At 35.8% G+C, this 17,692-nt stretch overlaps 1 protein-coding gene across 8 annotated transcripts in view; it reads right to left on the bottom strand.

Moving 5' to 3' along the window:
• Positions 1-17,692, bottom strand: part of raraa (retinoic acid receptor, alpha a) — a 161,356-nt gene that overhangs the window by 23,874 nt on the left and 119,790 nt on the right. For 3 of the 8 annotated variants that reach the window (XM_065253583.2, XM_065253586.2, XM_065253587.2), the window contains exon 1: positions 11,125-11,844. The exons of the other annotated variants lie outside the window; for them this stretch is intronic. In XM_065253583.2, coding sequence (XP_065109655.1) covers positions 11,125-11,263 — 139 coding nt within the window. In that variant the 5' untranslated portion in view covers positions 11,264-11,844. Of the gene's footprint in view, positions 1-11,124; positions 11,845-17,692 lie in introns of those variants that run through there. 8 annotated transcript variants of the gene reach the window in all.

Below are 17,692 nucleotides of genomic sequence, written 5' to 3'. Positions count from 1 at the left end.
GTGCACAGAGAAAAATAATACTGCCAAACTAAAATAACTGCAACTAATATTTGGCTGTTTTGGTTGCCAATGATACCGGGGAGCTGACGTACTTCTGTAGAGTCTGGGCCTTGGAAACTGGGATAGGAAAATGTATTTTAATATTGAATTACACGTCACAGCTATCCAGAAACTTAAAGTCAAATAAATTTTGACAATCCTCATACACCCATAATACACACACAATGCAAACACACAATTTCACACATACACCCACAGCATCAGGCAATAGAGAGACAGACATAAAAAAAAATGAATGAAGTGAGACAGGGAGTTAGACAGAGTCTGTGTGTGTCTCATGTCAACCGAATTACACACAGTACACTTACATAATACACCACATTACTCTCTGTCTCTCCTAGCGTGAGCTTCCAGGGCCTAAAGTTGAGATGATTTTTCAAGCTCTAGTGTCACTAAATTATATTTCAACTTAACCTGACATTGTTTGGACAAACAGATCTGAGCTGATTGAGATGCACAAATGGGCCACATGGTCACTTTCCAAAAAAATGAACCTATCATTGGTTTACTAACCACATATAAAGCTAGAAAAGGTGACTTTTAGAGCCCAAGTAATTCACACATCAGCTTTAAGCATTTATATTTCTTGTCGGGATCAAATCCATGCTCTTTATGCTGTATTATGCTGTAAAGCTCTATTTAGCTTTGCAAAAGTATTCACGCCTCTATTCTAATCAAACAGGGATGGTGGTGAATACTTACGCCCACTTAAGTTAGCATTTTTGTCTTAATTAATGTTTGTGTCAAAGTAAAAAATATTCTGCACTTTTTGGGGCTAGATTTACTTAGCTTGCGGCAGCATAAACCATCATTTTGGCGTTATATAACGACTGTCAGGATTTACTTAAGACGCGCAGTGAATCATTAGTGCTGAAAAGGTGTGATCTAGTTATTTTAGTGACTGACCTTATTGCATATGCATTTCTAGGAGTTTCCCTTTCAGACGCTTTTTTGGAATTGCGCTCGTTCACCATTTTGTAAATCTGGCCCTTAAAGTGGTGTGGATGTTATGTTTATCAAATAATACAAGCTCCAAATGAAGAGTTTGGTTCCAAAACGAGATACCTTTTTTTCTTAAATCTCGTTTTTTTGCATTCCAATTAATATCAATCAAACTGCAGTTGGTTTGTTTAGAAACATACAACTAAGTAGCACAATAAAACACAATAAAAACATGATAATAATAATAAACATGTTTTGCCAAAATCTCGTTTTGGAACCAAACTCTTCATATATATGCATATTTAAATACACTTAATTGACATGGTTATGTGTTGACTACCCATTAAATGATTTAAGCTGCTGCTACAAAATGACACATTGAATATGTCATTTTATCATTTCTATAATGTTCCTATATTTAAATAAACCTGGGACACACACATAAACAGAGGTCCATTGAATATCCACTGACATTAGAACCACAACTGTCTCTCTCTCTGCCACTGTCTCGCTCCCTCTCTGTAGGTTCAAGCGGAGGTTACGTTCCTAATGTTCTGACGACCAACAAACAATGTAACTTAACCTCTGTTTTCTTCGTCGCTTCATCTTCAGGAGATTTAAACTCCTCCTTCCTGACAGACAATTTGTCTTCTTTTCTGTCTGCCGAGCCGTAATCACTTGGTTATTTATCTGAGGGTTCAGGTCTGGGTCTGGGCTTGTTTAGCTCTCATTACGAGCGGTCCGAAGAGCGCTGGGAGAGGACGGGAGGGGTATTAATCAGATTTGGCTTGGTTAAGCCCGGCTTAAGTGTGTTAGCGGGCCAGAGACAGGCCCTATGGGAGAGCAGTCTCACACACATACACTTATCTTGCTATTAGATTATACACTGCCTTATAGTGAGAGAGTGCTTTGTGCTTAAAGACCCAAGGCATTTCTTGTTTACGATGCGATCAAACCTTTAATATCATCCGAGACAAACAGAGACCACCTTTTTGTGCCGGCAAGCGTCATTCTGTCTGCTCTGTACTATTTGGGACAAACAAAAGACAGCTTGAAAATCATTACCAAAGAGTTATTACTTATGTTACTGGATGAAAACATAGTGAATGCACCAGCATGTAAATAAATATTCAGATAGAGTAGGTGGTCTAAATGTAATAATCTCCATGAGGCATTTTCAAGTATTTTAATGTAAAATATGTAGGTACAGTATGTAAATACTTACTTTAATATACAGTTAATGCAGGTTTTCCAGGTGCATGTATTTAAAAATCGTTTCATTCTTTATTGAGCGAATAACAGTGAAGAAAAGTGTAAATTATTTTAAATCAGTGTTTTACTGTTTAGGTTCCAACAGCGCACCTTTATTGCACATCTGTAGCTTTAATGAAATGTCTAAAATAGTAAATTTATATCTAAAGGGGCCTATTTGATCTTATTGTGTTGACTGTGATCCTATCTGTGAAATCCAATTTAAAGTCTCATAATCTTATGATAAGATTTGATTTCAATCATCATTTTCACATTGAGTTTAATCTTGATCTTACTCAGTCATGATAAAGATATCAGGGTTATATTTTCACAGAATGTTTTTTACATTATGTATGAGTTTATGTAGAAAAAAGTAAATCACAAAAAATTTCCTTTAGCTGGGGTTTCACAAGCAGGAACACATATTTATTTATAATAACTTGAGTACAGCATTAACATATTAAGAGTATATGGTGGTAACCAAAACTGCAAGATAAAATGTATCAGATTAGATAGGAATAGATTTTATACTAATATGCAAAAAGCATAGAAAACCAAAAAGCTCAGAAGAAAAAGCCATTGACTACAGTTATATTTAGTTGATCCTCTCTTGTTGTCGTCATTGTCCTGCACCTTGACTCAATAGGCTTTGTGCATGTGTAAAATTTTGCCACGGGCTTCAGTTTACACCACAAGCACAACTACAAAACGCGCATAAAAAAATCTTAAATACACAATAATTTGTTTGAATAAAGGGCGAAGGCGTTGACTGTCCTAGGGCGGACATCACTTTTGGCTATCAAGATCTACACTATAAATTATCAAACGACTGAAAAATATCATGACATAATATTTCCAGAGCTAAATGGCCTTGATCTAATCATAATGTCACAGTTATCTCTTTCTCTCTCTCTGGTTACAGCATGTGTTCAAGCTGAGCGGAGGAGATTAGAAGGCTCCCTACCTACACACACCTCCTGTTTGTATTAATCACACACACACACACACACACACAAACACACACACCTGTATTCAATGCTTCTGTAGTCGGCCTGCATCTCTGTTTCACCTCTAGACAGTGATCTCAAATCTTTTAATACGTTTTGACACACTGGCACAAATGTATTCAGTGCACGTCAAATTTTGCATAAACATTATTAATGACTAGAACTTGCTATTCCGCTTCTAGCCAAACTGTTACTAGAAGCCCATCCATCAATGATGAATTATAGTAATGACAGACGGATACTTAGTCAGGTTGATTAATTGTCTGCTATTTGAACTTGGGATGCATTTTTTTTAAGAATGCTTATGTAAATACAGTGTTAAATATCATAAAAACAAAAAATTAAATCCATCTGTAAATGACTGTAAACTCCTTCTCTGATCCTGTATCACAGATTGCTTTTATAGCTCAACTGTATAGCATTGCATAATGCATTAGCAGTGCAAAAAGTTATGGGTTCGAACCTAGGGAGCACACATACTGATAAAAACGAAAAGTATAGCTTGTAATACTTTGCATAAAAGCGTCTGACAAATGCATGAATGTAAAATGTCATAGGTTTGATTCCAGAGAACACATGCTAATAAAATGTATACCTTAAAATGCACTGCAAATCATTTTGCATAACTGTAAATGTAAATCACTGATCTGCAGTCAGTAATCTCTGGTGTTCAGCCTGTCCAACTGTGTTCTTGGGCATCTTCTAGTGCAGGGCAGAGGTTGCCAAACTTTTCATTTGCAACCCACTTAAATAGGTATAATCTATCCCGGAACCCACCAACATATTTTATATAGAAATATGATGAAAGACAGCTATAATTCTCTTTATTATAAAGTATATTTTTTTTATTTATTAGTTTTTATTATCCTTGTCATTTATTAAAGAGCACCTTTTGTGTGATTCATGATTTTTCATTTCCTTTGGTGAGTAGTAAGTGTGTATTAGTACATGTTAATGATATGCAAAAGGTACAAACCCAAAAGTAAATGATGACGCAAGTTATCGTCTCCAACGTAAATCTCTTTTCTTGGACTACAACAAACACACGGATTGTAGGCAGCAGTTTAATTCCTGGGATTGGTGATGTAGACAAGAACGACATTATCGTAATTCATCCCGCTTTGAACTCAGCCTGTAAGTAAACTCCTGTTAGCATTGCATTGTGAGCTAACCTTTCAAACATGGTAAGGAGCGTCACACTTCCAGCAATTGTCAGAGGTGACAAATCACAACGTACAGATTAGCTGGCCAATCATGGACACAAAGCTTTTCAAATCAGTGCGCTTCAGGACGAGAGTGAAATCTGGATCTACAAAAATTTACGGTATGTGGAAAATAATGTGGGTTTTTTTTACTATAAACCACGCAAACACATGGTATTGTACCAAATACACAAAATAACATTGTTTTTTAGCAATGAAATAGGTGCACTTTAATGAAATGTAAGTTTATTATACCCTATGGTATATAATATGAAAATAATTGCATGTCATTAGTTGAACTGAACAGTTTTTTTTTGTGTCATTCACTGCGACTTTGTGAGACCCCACAAGTATTTTTAGATCCCACTGTGCCACAGCCTGACCCACAGTTTGAAAACCCATCTTTTATCTAGCTATTGCATCGACAATTACTAACTGCTATCAGTAAACCACTTGGCTATAGTGTTGTAAAACCACAAAAAATCATTCTTCATAGATTACAAAGAGCAACTCCTCCAGACACACAGCGCTGACATAAACTAGATTGCTCTAGTTTCCAAATTCGCTGCTGTCTCCTGATTTCAGTGTCTTTGTAAAGGAAATTGGGTCAATTATGTTCCCAAATCAAAAAGCACTCAAAGCAGCTCTTTAAACCCTTTACTGCCCTTAATTATTTTTCCATTAAATCTCTCAAACGAGAGACGCATCTATCTACTCTATGAGCATGTGGACAAATACTGCTGACGTGTGTCATATCAGGTCTAAAGCGGGTTTGATAGCGTATAAAGGGTGTGGACATGAATCATTGCTCGAGTCAACAGCTATGAAGTAGAAATGGCCAGCGTCATTATTAAAACATAGTCAAGTGTTTACAGTGATGTCTTAAGGGAAAGAATATATAATGGGACACCCTGAAAATTCTCATTAGTGTAAATGATCTGTAGGGTTTCTCATTATTTTAAATGATTCACAATCATTAAGCTCCACATACAAGACAATGAAGACATGCAATTAGCATCCATGTACTCTCCTTTCTGAACATAAGCTCCATTAATGACGACTATTGGCACGGTTCACTGGGGGCAACTGGCAAAGAAAAAGCTTGAATGAAAACAGACAGAGGCCTCTCTCTCTTTCTCTCTCTCGTTCGTCCTCAATAATTAAATAAAGCAAAAGAAGACTGACCCCATTCACTGGCACATCTGAACTATATTTCCCATCATGCAACTCTCTCAAAGGTACACATGCAGACTGTTTCAGAGGTCACGGGTTTTGCCAACAGAATAAACAAAGTTTAACGTTTTCATGTGTGTTCGTTTATAGGGATTAGTGAGGATCAGACGATCTCGGCCCCTCTTCAGACATCAATTTCCTGCATGAATCCAAGTTATTTGGCCCCTCGCACAAGTTAACTGATATCAGACCCTCTCATGATGATGACGGCCACCATATCAGCAGCCCGAGTCACAATTTGATTCACAAACAAACATGCATCATTGTTGTCACACACCTAACATAACAAGACCTGAACTATAACAAATTGAGAAAGAGATAGGAAGAATTCATTTGATAGGTAAAAATTATGCTAATACATAATGCAGCATTCAATCTAATTTAATACATTTATTATTTAAAAAAAAACAGACTATTTTGTTTATTCATCTAGGTTCCTTAGAATCCACCGTGACACACCATTGTGTCCCTGAGCAAGACACTTAACCTCTAGTTGCTCCAGAGGCGTGCGACCTCTGACATATATAGCAATTGTAAGTCGCCTTGGATAAAAGCGTCAGCTAAAATGAATAAATTAATCTAGATAAACTTTATTTATTGCTGATGATATTTTAATGTCTGATTGGGTTAATCAGTTGATTTTTATTGATTTCTTAAATTGTTGTGTAAAATTTAAAAAAAGATTAAATTAAACCATTTTTATTTAGATACTTTTGCACTTTGAACAAAAAACAAAACAGCTAAATGGATCCATAAACAAAGAAACTTTAACATCTTTTTCAAAAAATGTTCTCTGAGGTGAAAAAAGGTTCTTCAGATGATAAAAATGAAGAAAATGTACTTAATGGTTCTTTGAGGTACCAAAATAGTTCTTCTATGGCATCATTGAACCTTAAGCACGTTTGTATTTAAGAGTGAACATAAATAAGTGAATGCCTTTTTTACTTGAGTAAAGACTGCTTTACCACAAAGGGGCTTTATAATATATGAAATTGAGCTAAAAATGACAGAATATATAAAAAGCTAGGGTTAGGGTTTTTTTGGAAGTGTACTGCACAAATGCAATGCAATATGCAAACGCAGCCCTAAAAATATTCACTTCACACAGTGTAAAAAAAGATTTGTTGGTTTAACTTGAAAAAGGTAAGTTACCTGGGTTTTTTTTATCAACTCAGAATTACAAGTTATTTCAACTTACTATTATTTATCTTGGCTAGAGATGTGTTGTTATAACTACAGAAGAGTTGTTGAAGTTTTTTCAACTATATTTTATAAGTTATAGCAACTCAAGATAAATAATAGTAAGTTGACATGACTTGTACATCTGAGTTGATTAAAGATAGGGTTTCACATTTTGAAAAATGCTAACGGTAGCCGCCTAGCAATGAAATCACGATCCCACCCTCCAGTCAAATCGCCATTCAAAGTCACGCCTCTTTCAAAACACATTAACACCCACAGATCAGACGGACACATCTCATGTCTCATTCACCATTGAGAAAACTTTGCAGTACAAAGTGAATAACATTTCCAAAATAACCAACCTAAACAAATGGTTTACATCAGAATTAGTTAAAGCACACTTTCGGTTGTGTAGACGTAGTAACTATATCGTTACGCTAATCCGTAAACGAACACAAATTTTGTTCTTTGCTGATCCAGGCAGTTGTGCTGTTGTTGTTATAAAAGATGTCTTTTTCAGCAGAAAAGTTTGCCATTCTCGCTGTTTACAGAGAGGAGGTGAGCGCATGTGAACGAGCCGATGACGTATGGTGTCTGCGTGGACTAGCTGCGCGGTGGGTATTCAAATTAAACTTACGTATGAGGGACAGAAAAGGCAAAGTCCGTTCGGACCGAACTCTATGATTGGTTGAACATTTTTTGGTCCTACGTCTTTCACAGATGACATAAATTTCTACAAATACATATAAACAACTTAACACAGTGATTGCTATCAGGATGCGAGGAGACTTTTAACCAGCATAACTAAAAATGTTTCAGGATCAAATCTGTTACCCTACCTTTAAGGCAGCAAAGTATATCAATAAGACTTTAGTACTCTCTGCTCTGTTTAATACACTGTACCATGTTTAAATCCAATCCTCTCAAATCAGCACAGGAAAAACATCTGAGCACAGATCTCAGGAACGTATCATTGGAAAATAAGATTACTTTATGTACAGAAATAAAAAACTAACAAACAGACAAGCGTACAAGAAATTCTGAACATTTCTGAGATGAGGCAAGATGTCAGAGTTAATGTACTTCTTACTAGAGAAACAAAGAAAACTATAAATCTTGATGTATAAAATATCTGTTTATACTGTGTGATAAAATAGTGTCATGTGTGTGATATTAAGATAGCATGTTTGCAAGTCATTTGTTTTTGTCAATACAGTTGCAAGGACAAACTTTTTTGCTTTGCTTTGATTCTTTCTTACAAAAGTAATTTTAACAACTTATTTAGAACATTTTTTAAACATTTGTCCACACAATTTTTCTTACACCAAATAATTTTTTTAGGATTTTAATTCAGTCACACACACATAAACATTGCACTCTTAAATTCTGTAAAAACTTTTTCGGCAGCACAAAACTAGCAACACCTGCATTAAGCTCTCGAACAATCATGCGTCAGCCACTCTTAACATATGTCATTCAAGTTTACATGAAAGATTTTGATCTTCTCTTCTGTCATTCAAATTCATACCAAAGAGTCTGAGCTCCCAAATGTAATACTATAAAACTTGGGGATCATCAGAGATGCTGACACACAAACTCATTTATTTAAGGCAATGTGTGTGTACAGGCTTTGCTATGCATTTGGAGGCCAAATGCTTTAAATGTCCTTTTAAATATAGCTTAGATAAAGACCACATCAACACCAAAAGTCTATAAGTCAAACATCCAGCATTTCAAAAGTTCAGCGGTTAAGGCATCTAAAATACATTAAACCAACTGACCAAATTACGTCACACGTCAATATAACATGCACCCTGCCATGTGTGTGAGTAAAGGCTTGTTGTTTACTAGTTAACATCAGATTATAATGTTTGGTAACTGATAAAAGAATGCATCCTTATGTGAGATGCTTCAAAGATGAGTGCAAAGTGCAACACAATGACCAAAGATGTCCATCTTAATGTGTGTGTCTGTGGAGCTTCTACAGGGAACATTGTCAAGAACAAACCTACATAAACAAGTCAACCTTGCTAATACCCCAGTCTGTTGTCAGAAAAGTCACCCATTGTGACCCATCTGAACCAAACACATGGCACATGAGAGGACAGAACAGTGAATCAAGAGGGTAGGAAAGAGTGGGACATGTCTGCATTAAAGATTCATATGATATGAGACATGACTCTATAGGGCTGTGGTTGCCATTATATCTGAGATATGAGCGTAAAGTTTTGAGTAACTTTTGTAATCACACAGGGTTACAAGAGACCAAGCTACAGAGACTTGGGGGGTGCAAAAAGAAATAAGAAATCAGCTGCTTGGATGGAAATGTTAGTACATAAACTGCACTAAAAATATTAAAACACCTCAGCAACTGTTTAGCAACACCTTTGCAACCATCTTATCAACCACACTGCAATGCACACAACTTAAAGGAAACTCACTCAGTCTCATGCCATTCCAGATGTAGCTTTGTAATCTTCTTATTATGATGCTCAAAAAGGTCAAATGTAAAAAATAAAAACTACTACCGTCTATCTATCTATTATTAAAGCAATCCAAACAAGATGTTTGTGGGAGAAAATGATTAATATGTGGGGCAAATTTAGAGAATAACACGTCACATATTAACGTAACATCAAATCTGAGTGCAAAATTCACATATGGTGGCACATAGATAACTTACAATCTCATTGATTCACGTGTTTGATGTGACTAGTTGTCATATCTTTGTTTTATCATCTTACTATATAATTGTAAATACTACAAAACTACTAGTGCATTGCATTAGCATTGCAGAAGACCAGGGAACACATACTGATAAATAAAATGAATACCTAATGCACTATATGTCGCTTTGGATAAAAGTGTCTGCCAAATGCATAAACATAATGAAACCGTGCTTGCACAAATCTCATGTTACTCTTTTGCAAAACAACAAAGGAGGCTTATCCATGTCCCTGTATGTACAACATATTTTTTGTATTTCCTGTATTAAGCAGATATAGTGTAGCTTTACTGAAGATTTGGGTCTTTGACAGTAGCATACACATATAAAGATGTCTTATCCATACACCTCAAACAAGGCCTAAGCTAAGCATTTTATTGGCTGACCTAGTTGATTGTTGCTATGGAAATGTTTAATACTTTGAATGTTTTGCTTTATTTACACCCAGTGCTTTTTAACAGGGGGTCCATGGACCCCTGAGGGATTGTGAAGTTACCGCAGGGGTCAATAGATAAAGACATTTTTAAATTAAGACATGTTAAAATAATTTAAATGTGTTAAATACAATGCATAACATATTCCTATATCAAGTGAATAAGTAATAATCTCTAACATCATCTGCAGTTTCCTTAGCATATTGCATTTATGTTCAAAGTTCACAATATTGCAACAGCACTATTAAATAAACCAAAGAAAGAAACTCAAAGAATGCAGAATCCCACTGGAATACAGAGAGTCAAGTAAAATAAGTCTTATGAGCTGATGGCTTGTCAGAAAATCCTGCATTTGTATATTTGGAAATAGGAATTGTGGGTTGGCTGCGAGTGTACAGTAGGTTGAGAAAATGGCTATTTAAGACATGAATATTGTAGTTAAATTGTAGTAGATGTGTAGATACAATATTGTAAATATTTTGAATAAACATTTAGCACACTCCGTTAAAAAGATTGTGCGGTGTCAGAGGTCATGGGTTCCGTGACCCCTCGTGACCCCGTCACCATCCACAACCACCACAAGGTGAGTATTAACCATCCGTCAATCGCTTACATATTACTCATAAACAAGTTAATAATTTACTATTCTGCATAATCAGGAAATTAAAGTTATAACTGTATACATATCTGATTTATTAGGCTAACGCTTAACATTTCGTCATAAACTTTCATAAACTGTCATAATAGGAATGAATATAATGTTTTCGTTGTTTTAAGTAATCACTGACAATAAGATCTCAATGCAAATAGCTTGAAACTTGTTGTAAACAGTCTGTCGTCGCTTCTGATTTTAGGAAACAAACGTGCACGTCAAATACAGAGTCGCGCTCTCTGCAGTCAGTGCTTGCGTGCGTGCGCGCGCTTGTAAATGGGTCACCCAGTTCGATCTAAATGTCAGTAAATGAATAACTGACACATAGAGAATCAGAACATAAAAACACAAACTGAAGATTGTAAACCAAGCAAAACCACATCGATAACCCTACAAACATATGCAGGTGTGCTGTTTAAAATAAAAATGCACGTACAGTGATTGGATCCGCTCCAGTGCTGATGTCTGATTGAAGAGCTGAACGGATGAGGCATCTTGTCCGGGATCAGACATCCTCTGCTCTGATTATAGTAATCCATCACGAGGAAAGGGTTCACGTCAACGCTCTCGTACATGATCAGATCGGACTTAATTCCTCATACACCTTCTGATCCACGACTATACTTTTCACATTCAACAGAGAGGCTGATCCATCCCAGACGCTCCCAGATATTCCCGGAGGAGATCAGGAACTACAGAATCATTTCAAACTAAAGACGAAGCCCGTGTGCATGATCCGGTTCGGTCCATACAGCGTCTGTCAAATCGCAACTTTTTTAGCAAAAATATATATATATTCACACCACAAACATAAGCAGTCTTTGTTTTAAAAGTGCAAATTATATATCAGTTATAAAATACTCCAATCACTCGCTCGGTTTGTTAATATATTGATAAAACGCTGAATAAACGAGACAGGAATGCATCCATTGAATGTCCAGTGTTCAATGATGAGTTTGATCCGATTCAGTGATGTGATTATTTTGTCCGGTTCATGTCTTCTGATTTGCTCCGTGATCTCAAACCATGTTTCTTTTAAAATGTCTTCTCGCAAACAGAAACGGGACACGGACCCTTGTGTAATCTGCTTGTGTGTGTGCGTGCGATATTAATCCGGGCGGCTGCCGTGCGTTCCCGAGCTCGGAGCAACAGAGAGTGCGAGGCTGCGAGCCGACCGTGACGAGAACGGGCAGCTGTCTGTAAGCTCCGCCCACGAGCGCTGACGAGACAAGCGACTGCCTTTATGCACGCCCACATCTACCTTTCCGCTTTATCGCCACCCTATTAAAATCGCTGTCTACTCGCATTGCCCCGCCCAAGTCGCGTCAGTCAAACAACATAATTAAAAAGTGCTGTGTGTGAAATATATCGCACATAAAACATCCGTATTATCTGACAGAAATAACTAGAACTTCACGTCTGTATTAAACAACAAACAGCACAAAAATAATACAATATAATTATTTTGAGGACTGGCTTTTTAACCAATCCAAATAGCTTTTGATTTATGTATAGATCAGGTGGGCTGACATATTCTATGAATGCAAGGTTTTACTTAATACAAAAGAACACCGGAATTTGGCAAAGGATCTGATATGGCTTACAGTTCCTGTTCCTAAAGGGCCACAGTCCTGCAGAGTTTTATTTCAGCTCTGCTTCAACACACCTGCCTGTAATTTTCATGTATTCTGGAACACCTTTATTAAATAATTCAGATGGGTTTAATTAAAGTTGAAGCTAGGCCTGTGGAGCTCTATGAGCAGAACTTCTGGCTTACAGCATCTTCCTTACTAAAAGTATCAGAATCAGAAAGAGCTTTATGTGTGCTTGCAAACACAAGGAATTTACTTTAGTGATGGAAGCTTCCAGTACACATATCCAAGTATTATAACATCAAGACACAATAAAATGAAACATCTAAAAACTTTACCTTTTCTGTCACTGGGGCTCTACCCTAAGTTTCCGTTTGGTTCCTTTACAGGAATACAAAACAGAATACAATTTTGGGTAGATTACCGTACCTTAAGGACCTACATTGTTAGAAAAAAGTCAAAATGTGTTCCCTAGCTGTCAGTGGGGCAGCATCCTTTAAAAAGGTAACTGTATGGACCATTACAGATATGTAAACATTTAGTACCAATATGTACCTTTGAGACAGTGACAGTGTATGGTTAAACTTTGCAGGACAGTGGCCCTCCAGGGATACATAGAATAACTAAAAAAAATAAAATTTGCCTTTGCCCCAGTGACATTGGGGTAAGATGCAGGGCTAGGTGTGGGGTTTTGTTTTTGTTTTTTTATGATAAACAAACATTTTTCCATAACTTCGTACAAAATCATATGAATTAGCCAACTTTTAAAATATGTATTCAATCTTGTGAAATCAGGATTGAAGAACCTATTAAGCACCTATATTTTTAAGTGCACTGTAAAAACACACCTGCGACCACATAAATGATTTATATAAGGCACCGAGTTACAATATTGTTTGGCAGCTACAGTAAGCAGCATTTATTTACAATAATATAAAATTTAATATAACAAAATATCATTTATTACCAAAATATAATTAAGTTATTACCGGTAATCAAGCACTGCTCTTAAATAACACATTAATACTGTAGGGACTTCTGAGACGCCAGAGGAAAACACACTTAGTTAATGGTATTCCCAAAAAGCTGTTTTAGCATTTGGATTCAAGCAGAACAGATCTGCACAATGATCACAGCTAAACAGTTCACAAATACATACAGTACATGAGTATATACACAATCATTGGATTTCAGAATAAGCCAGCAATAATACTTGAAAGTTTTTATGATTATAGCATAAATCACTTGATATTTTCCATACTCTTTAAATTGTCAAAGTTTGTTTTTCTTCCATTAACATCTTTAAAGTTTCTCTTTCCCAACTAGTTTTGCCCCTCACTAGTTCTCTCATCGCTCATTTACTCTCTCTCTCTTTCACTAATTTGCCTAATGTTATGCGGCTGAACTTTTTCTGAACCCATGGAAGCAGGCAGTCTCACCTCTCAATGACCCATTCTATGACACCGATTCGCTCCCATGCCTTTCTCATCTGACATCACACAAAGGCGTTCCACCTTGCTCACCAGTCTCACACAACCGCGCTCAGCAAGAAGAGCTCGTTCCTTTCAAAGACCCACTGGAAGTTTCCGCAGAAAAACACCTCGAATGAGGCAAGCAACAGGCAGCGCTTTCATCTGGAGTTGACTTAGTCACTTTCTTATGTTTGCACTTTTCAAATATGTGAAGTATTGATTCATGAGTTACAAGAAATAAAGAAAGTTTGAGAATAAGAAACTTTTGCTCTGAATTCATCATGTGAGATGAAACTCACACCTTATCAACAGCACAATGTACAATTACTCAAATGTTGCATGTTAAGAAGTTTTATGATCACAGCAACCAAACCAAACTTTTGTGTAGTCCCGAGTGAACTTAAGCAGGAGTGATTCAGTGTTTCTATTTGAATGTGTTCGGGTATACATGGTTAACAAATGTGTAGAGTAATGACATGTGTATAACAACATAAACAAATATCTTAAAAACATACTGAATTGTCATTTTTATAAATTTTATAAAAGTTTTCAGAGGGTTAGGTTTTGAGGTTGTGTTATGGGGAGAGGATGGAATAGATAGTTTGTACAGTATAAAGTCTATCCCGTAAAGCACATATACAAGCATGTGTGTTTGTGTGTGTGAGTGTAATAATGCAGTACCTACAGTAATCTGATCTGTTTGTACCAGGTGATAAGATAGCAAACCCAGCATTCCTATACAACACTGTTCCTCCTCCAATCCTGACAGTTAAACATCAGATTTGTTTTACTTATATCTTTCATGTGTACCTTGCTCTCCTAGGTTCAATTGTGCACTGATTTTAAAAGTAGTGGATTGGTTACAACAATAAGTGTTAAACTAATTAAATTTAAGCTTATGCAGCATTTGTTGATCTAGACCTTCTTTTGATCTTTAACCCTTATTCTCATTGTGTGAGTAAAAAATGTTACATCAATTCCTTTTCAGTTAATAAATCCTTACTATACAACAAGCATCATCAGTTGCTTTCAACAGAATTTAAAAAGCCATAAAATATTTTTAAGGTAACATATAGGCCACTATACGCATTACACTGTTTAGATCTATCTTTTAAAGAAATATTCCACTTTGATAAAAATAGATCCTTATAATTTACTCACCCCGATGTCATCCAAGTTGTTTGTGTCTTTCTTTGTTTATTTGAGAAGAAAAAAATTACATTCCAGGATTTTTAAACACTTTATTGGGCCTCAAAAGTTTCAATGCCATTAAAATTGTAGTTTCAACACAGCTTCAAAGTGCTTTCTCCACACTTGAAAACATAGGGGTCATTTACACTGGGGACGGTGGGGACATGTCCCCACCACTTTTTGAAATGGCTGATTTTGTCCCCACCACTTTTTGAAAGCATTTGGTTAAAATGTTCTGAAAAATCAAACAATACTGACTTACACTGCAAAAATGACTTTCTTATTTAGTATTTTTGTTTTGTTTTCAGTAGAAATATAAATTTTTTTCTTGATGAGCAAAATAAGTCTAGTTTTTAGACAAAAAATATACAATTTAAGTCAATTTGTGATTAAAACAAGCAAAAATATCTTTCAATGGGGTGAGAAAAAAAAATCTAAAATAAGATTTCTTTTTTCTTAAACAATTAATTTAAGCAAACTTTTCTCACCCCATTGGCAGATATTTTTGCTTGTTTTAAGCACATATTCACTTAAATTGTATAGTTTTTGTTCAAAAACTAGACTTATTTGCTTACGTCATTTTGCTCATCAAGAAAATACATCTTAAGAAGTAAAAGAGATGCTTTTTCTTGATGAGCAAAAATCTAGTTCATAGACCAAAAATATCAAATTTAAGTGATTTGTGCATAAAACAAGCAAAAAAATCTGCCAGTGGGGTAAGCAATTTTTTCTTGAATTTTTCTTGAATTTAGTGTTTAAGAAAAATGTTTAAGATTTTTTTACTTACCCCATTGGCAGATTTATTTCGCTTGTTTTATGCACAAAATCACTTACATTTGGTATTTTTGCTCTAAAAACTAAACTTATTTTCTTAGGTCATTTTGTTGATCAAGAAAAGCATCTTAATTTAAGAATTTTTATATATTTTTACTGAAAACAAGACAATACTAAGAATTTTTTCATGAAAATCATTTTGTACGACTTGTTTTGTGGTCCAGGGTCACATATGTTGCGTTGTGTGCTTATGATGTGTTTTCTTTTACATAATAATGAATTTCATTGTAATCATTGACTTAAAGTGCTGCTGTTTTCTACAGTATGGTGCTTTGGCACTGTTATGTTGAGCTGGTGTTGCAGGGACTGTTACATGTGCAGTCAACATTGTTGAGGGATTTATGCTGAGTATTTTCGTGTTGTTGACCGGTCTACGCTATGCCCATTTTTGATGCGCCGTTATTCAATATTTTTCCCGTCCTGTTGTAATGTTTTTTATCTGATCTTTTGTCCCCACCACTTTTCAACACAAACTGACGCCACTGCTTGAAAACACTGGAGCGTTAGTTTCGCATAAATCACGCATGACCCTTCGACGTGCTTACGCAATACGTATGGTCGCGCTGGCGCATCACACGGCTAGTACAATACGAAAAGTTGTGGTTTAAAAGTACATATTTTTTATTTTTCTTGACCGAAAATGACAATCGTTTTGCAGGATAAGACCCTTATGCCTTGTAAACTGCATTTAAACTTTAAACTGTTGGGGTCCAATAAATAATTTTAAATTGAGAAAAATCCTGGTAAGCTTTCCTCAAAAAAATGTATTTCTTCTCGACTGAACAAAGAAAGACATCAATATTTTGGATGACATGGGGATGAGTAAATTATAGAGATTTTTTATGAAAGTGGAGTATTCCTTTAAATAACATATTTGTTTGTTGAATTATGGGGATGTTCCCTTTCATATAGCAGCACCATAACATGGCACCTTATTTTTTTCTGAGAAACTCTTTATATTTCCCATCCAAAAGGAGCAATTTTAGGAGGAATTCAAAAATTTTCTATACTTTACCCCCTAACAGAATAGTATTAGTACTGTAAAAAAGCAACAAGAGCAAACTTTCAAATTAAAACCAAGTAATGATTAAGGTCAAGATTTGAAGTTTGGTGCCCCTGATTCATTATATGGACTTGTAGTGTAAGTATGTGTGATTCATAAGCAACATTTGGGAGGAGAGAAATTCATCAGAAAGAGGAAATGAGTTTTTGTTATTGGTTAAAGGTGAAATATGTAAAGATGTAACTGTGTGAAACACTGTATTTCAACACTGAGAAACACTGACATTCCTCTTTGATGATGTGCATTTATCTTAATTCAACCTCTTGATCTAAATACTGTTAGATTACATTACACGCACAGAAAGCCTCTGATGAGTGGCACCCCACCCCCATGCCAAGGTGCTCAGAGTGGTGATAAAGGGGGTTGAGGGGCTAAATGTGGGTTTATGAGCAAGGCTTATGGCGGTAATAGTGGATAGTACTTTTAAGGGTGTTAAACTATTTTTATAACCCACACTAAATGTATCATTTCCTGGAAGTTAAGAGAGGTGCCCTAAAACAGGACAATAGTGTTTGGCTTACACATGACACATATTGTCACTGGCCACATGCAGCCTTATCACATCCATTAGTTTGATGTTTTCAAGGTTGCTTTTCTGACCCGAATTCATTTTCAGAAGGTATCTCTCTAGGTAAGCGCAAAACGATCCAAATAGAAGCTTGTATTGACGTTCAAATATGGTATTTCTGAAACACTACATCATTACTTCCTAGTCCCAGGATCGTGATTCTAAACCCTATAGCTCATATGAGAATTAATAACATAGATTGGGGGCTCGTCCAGGATTTTCTCTGACCTTTGAAAATTTTTATAAATTAGGGGAGTACACAGATAATATACTTTCCAAAACAA

The sequence above is a fragment of the Paramisgurnus dabryanus genome, chromosome 1, assembly GCF_030506205.2.
Source record: "Paramisgurnus dabryanus chromosome 1, PD_genome_1.1, whole genome shotgun sequence".
In the NCBI taxonomy this organism is placed as follows: Eukaryota; Metazoa; Chordata; class Actinopteri; order Cypriniformes; family Cobitidae; genus Paramisgurnus; species Paramisgurnus dabryanus.
This window is presented reverse-complemented; position numbering and strand designations above follow the sequence as displayed.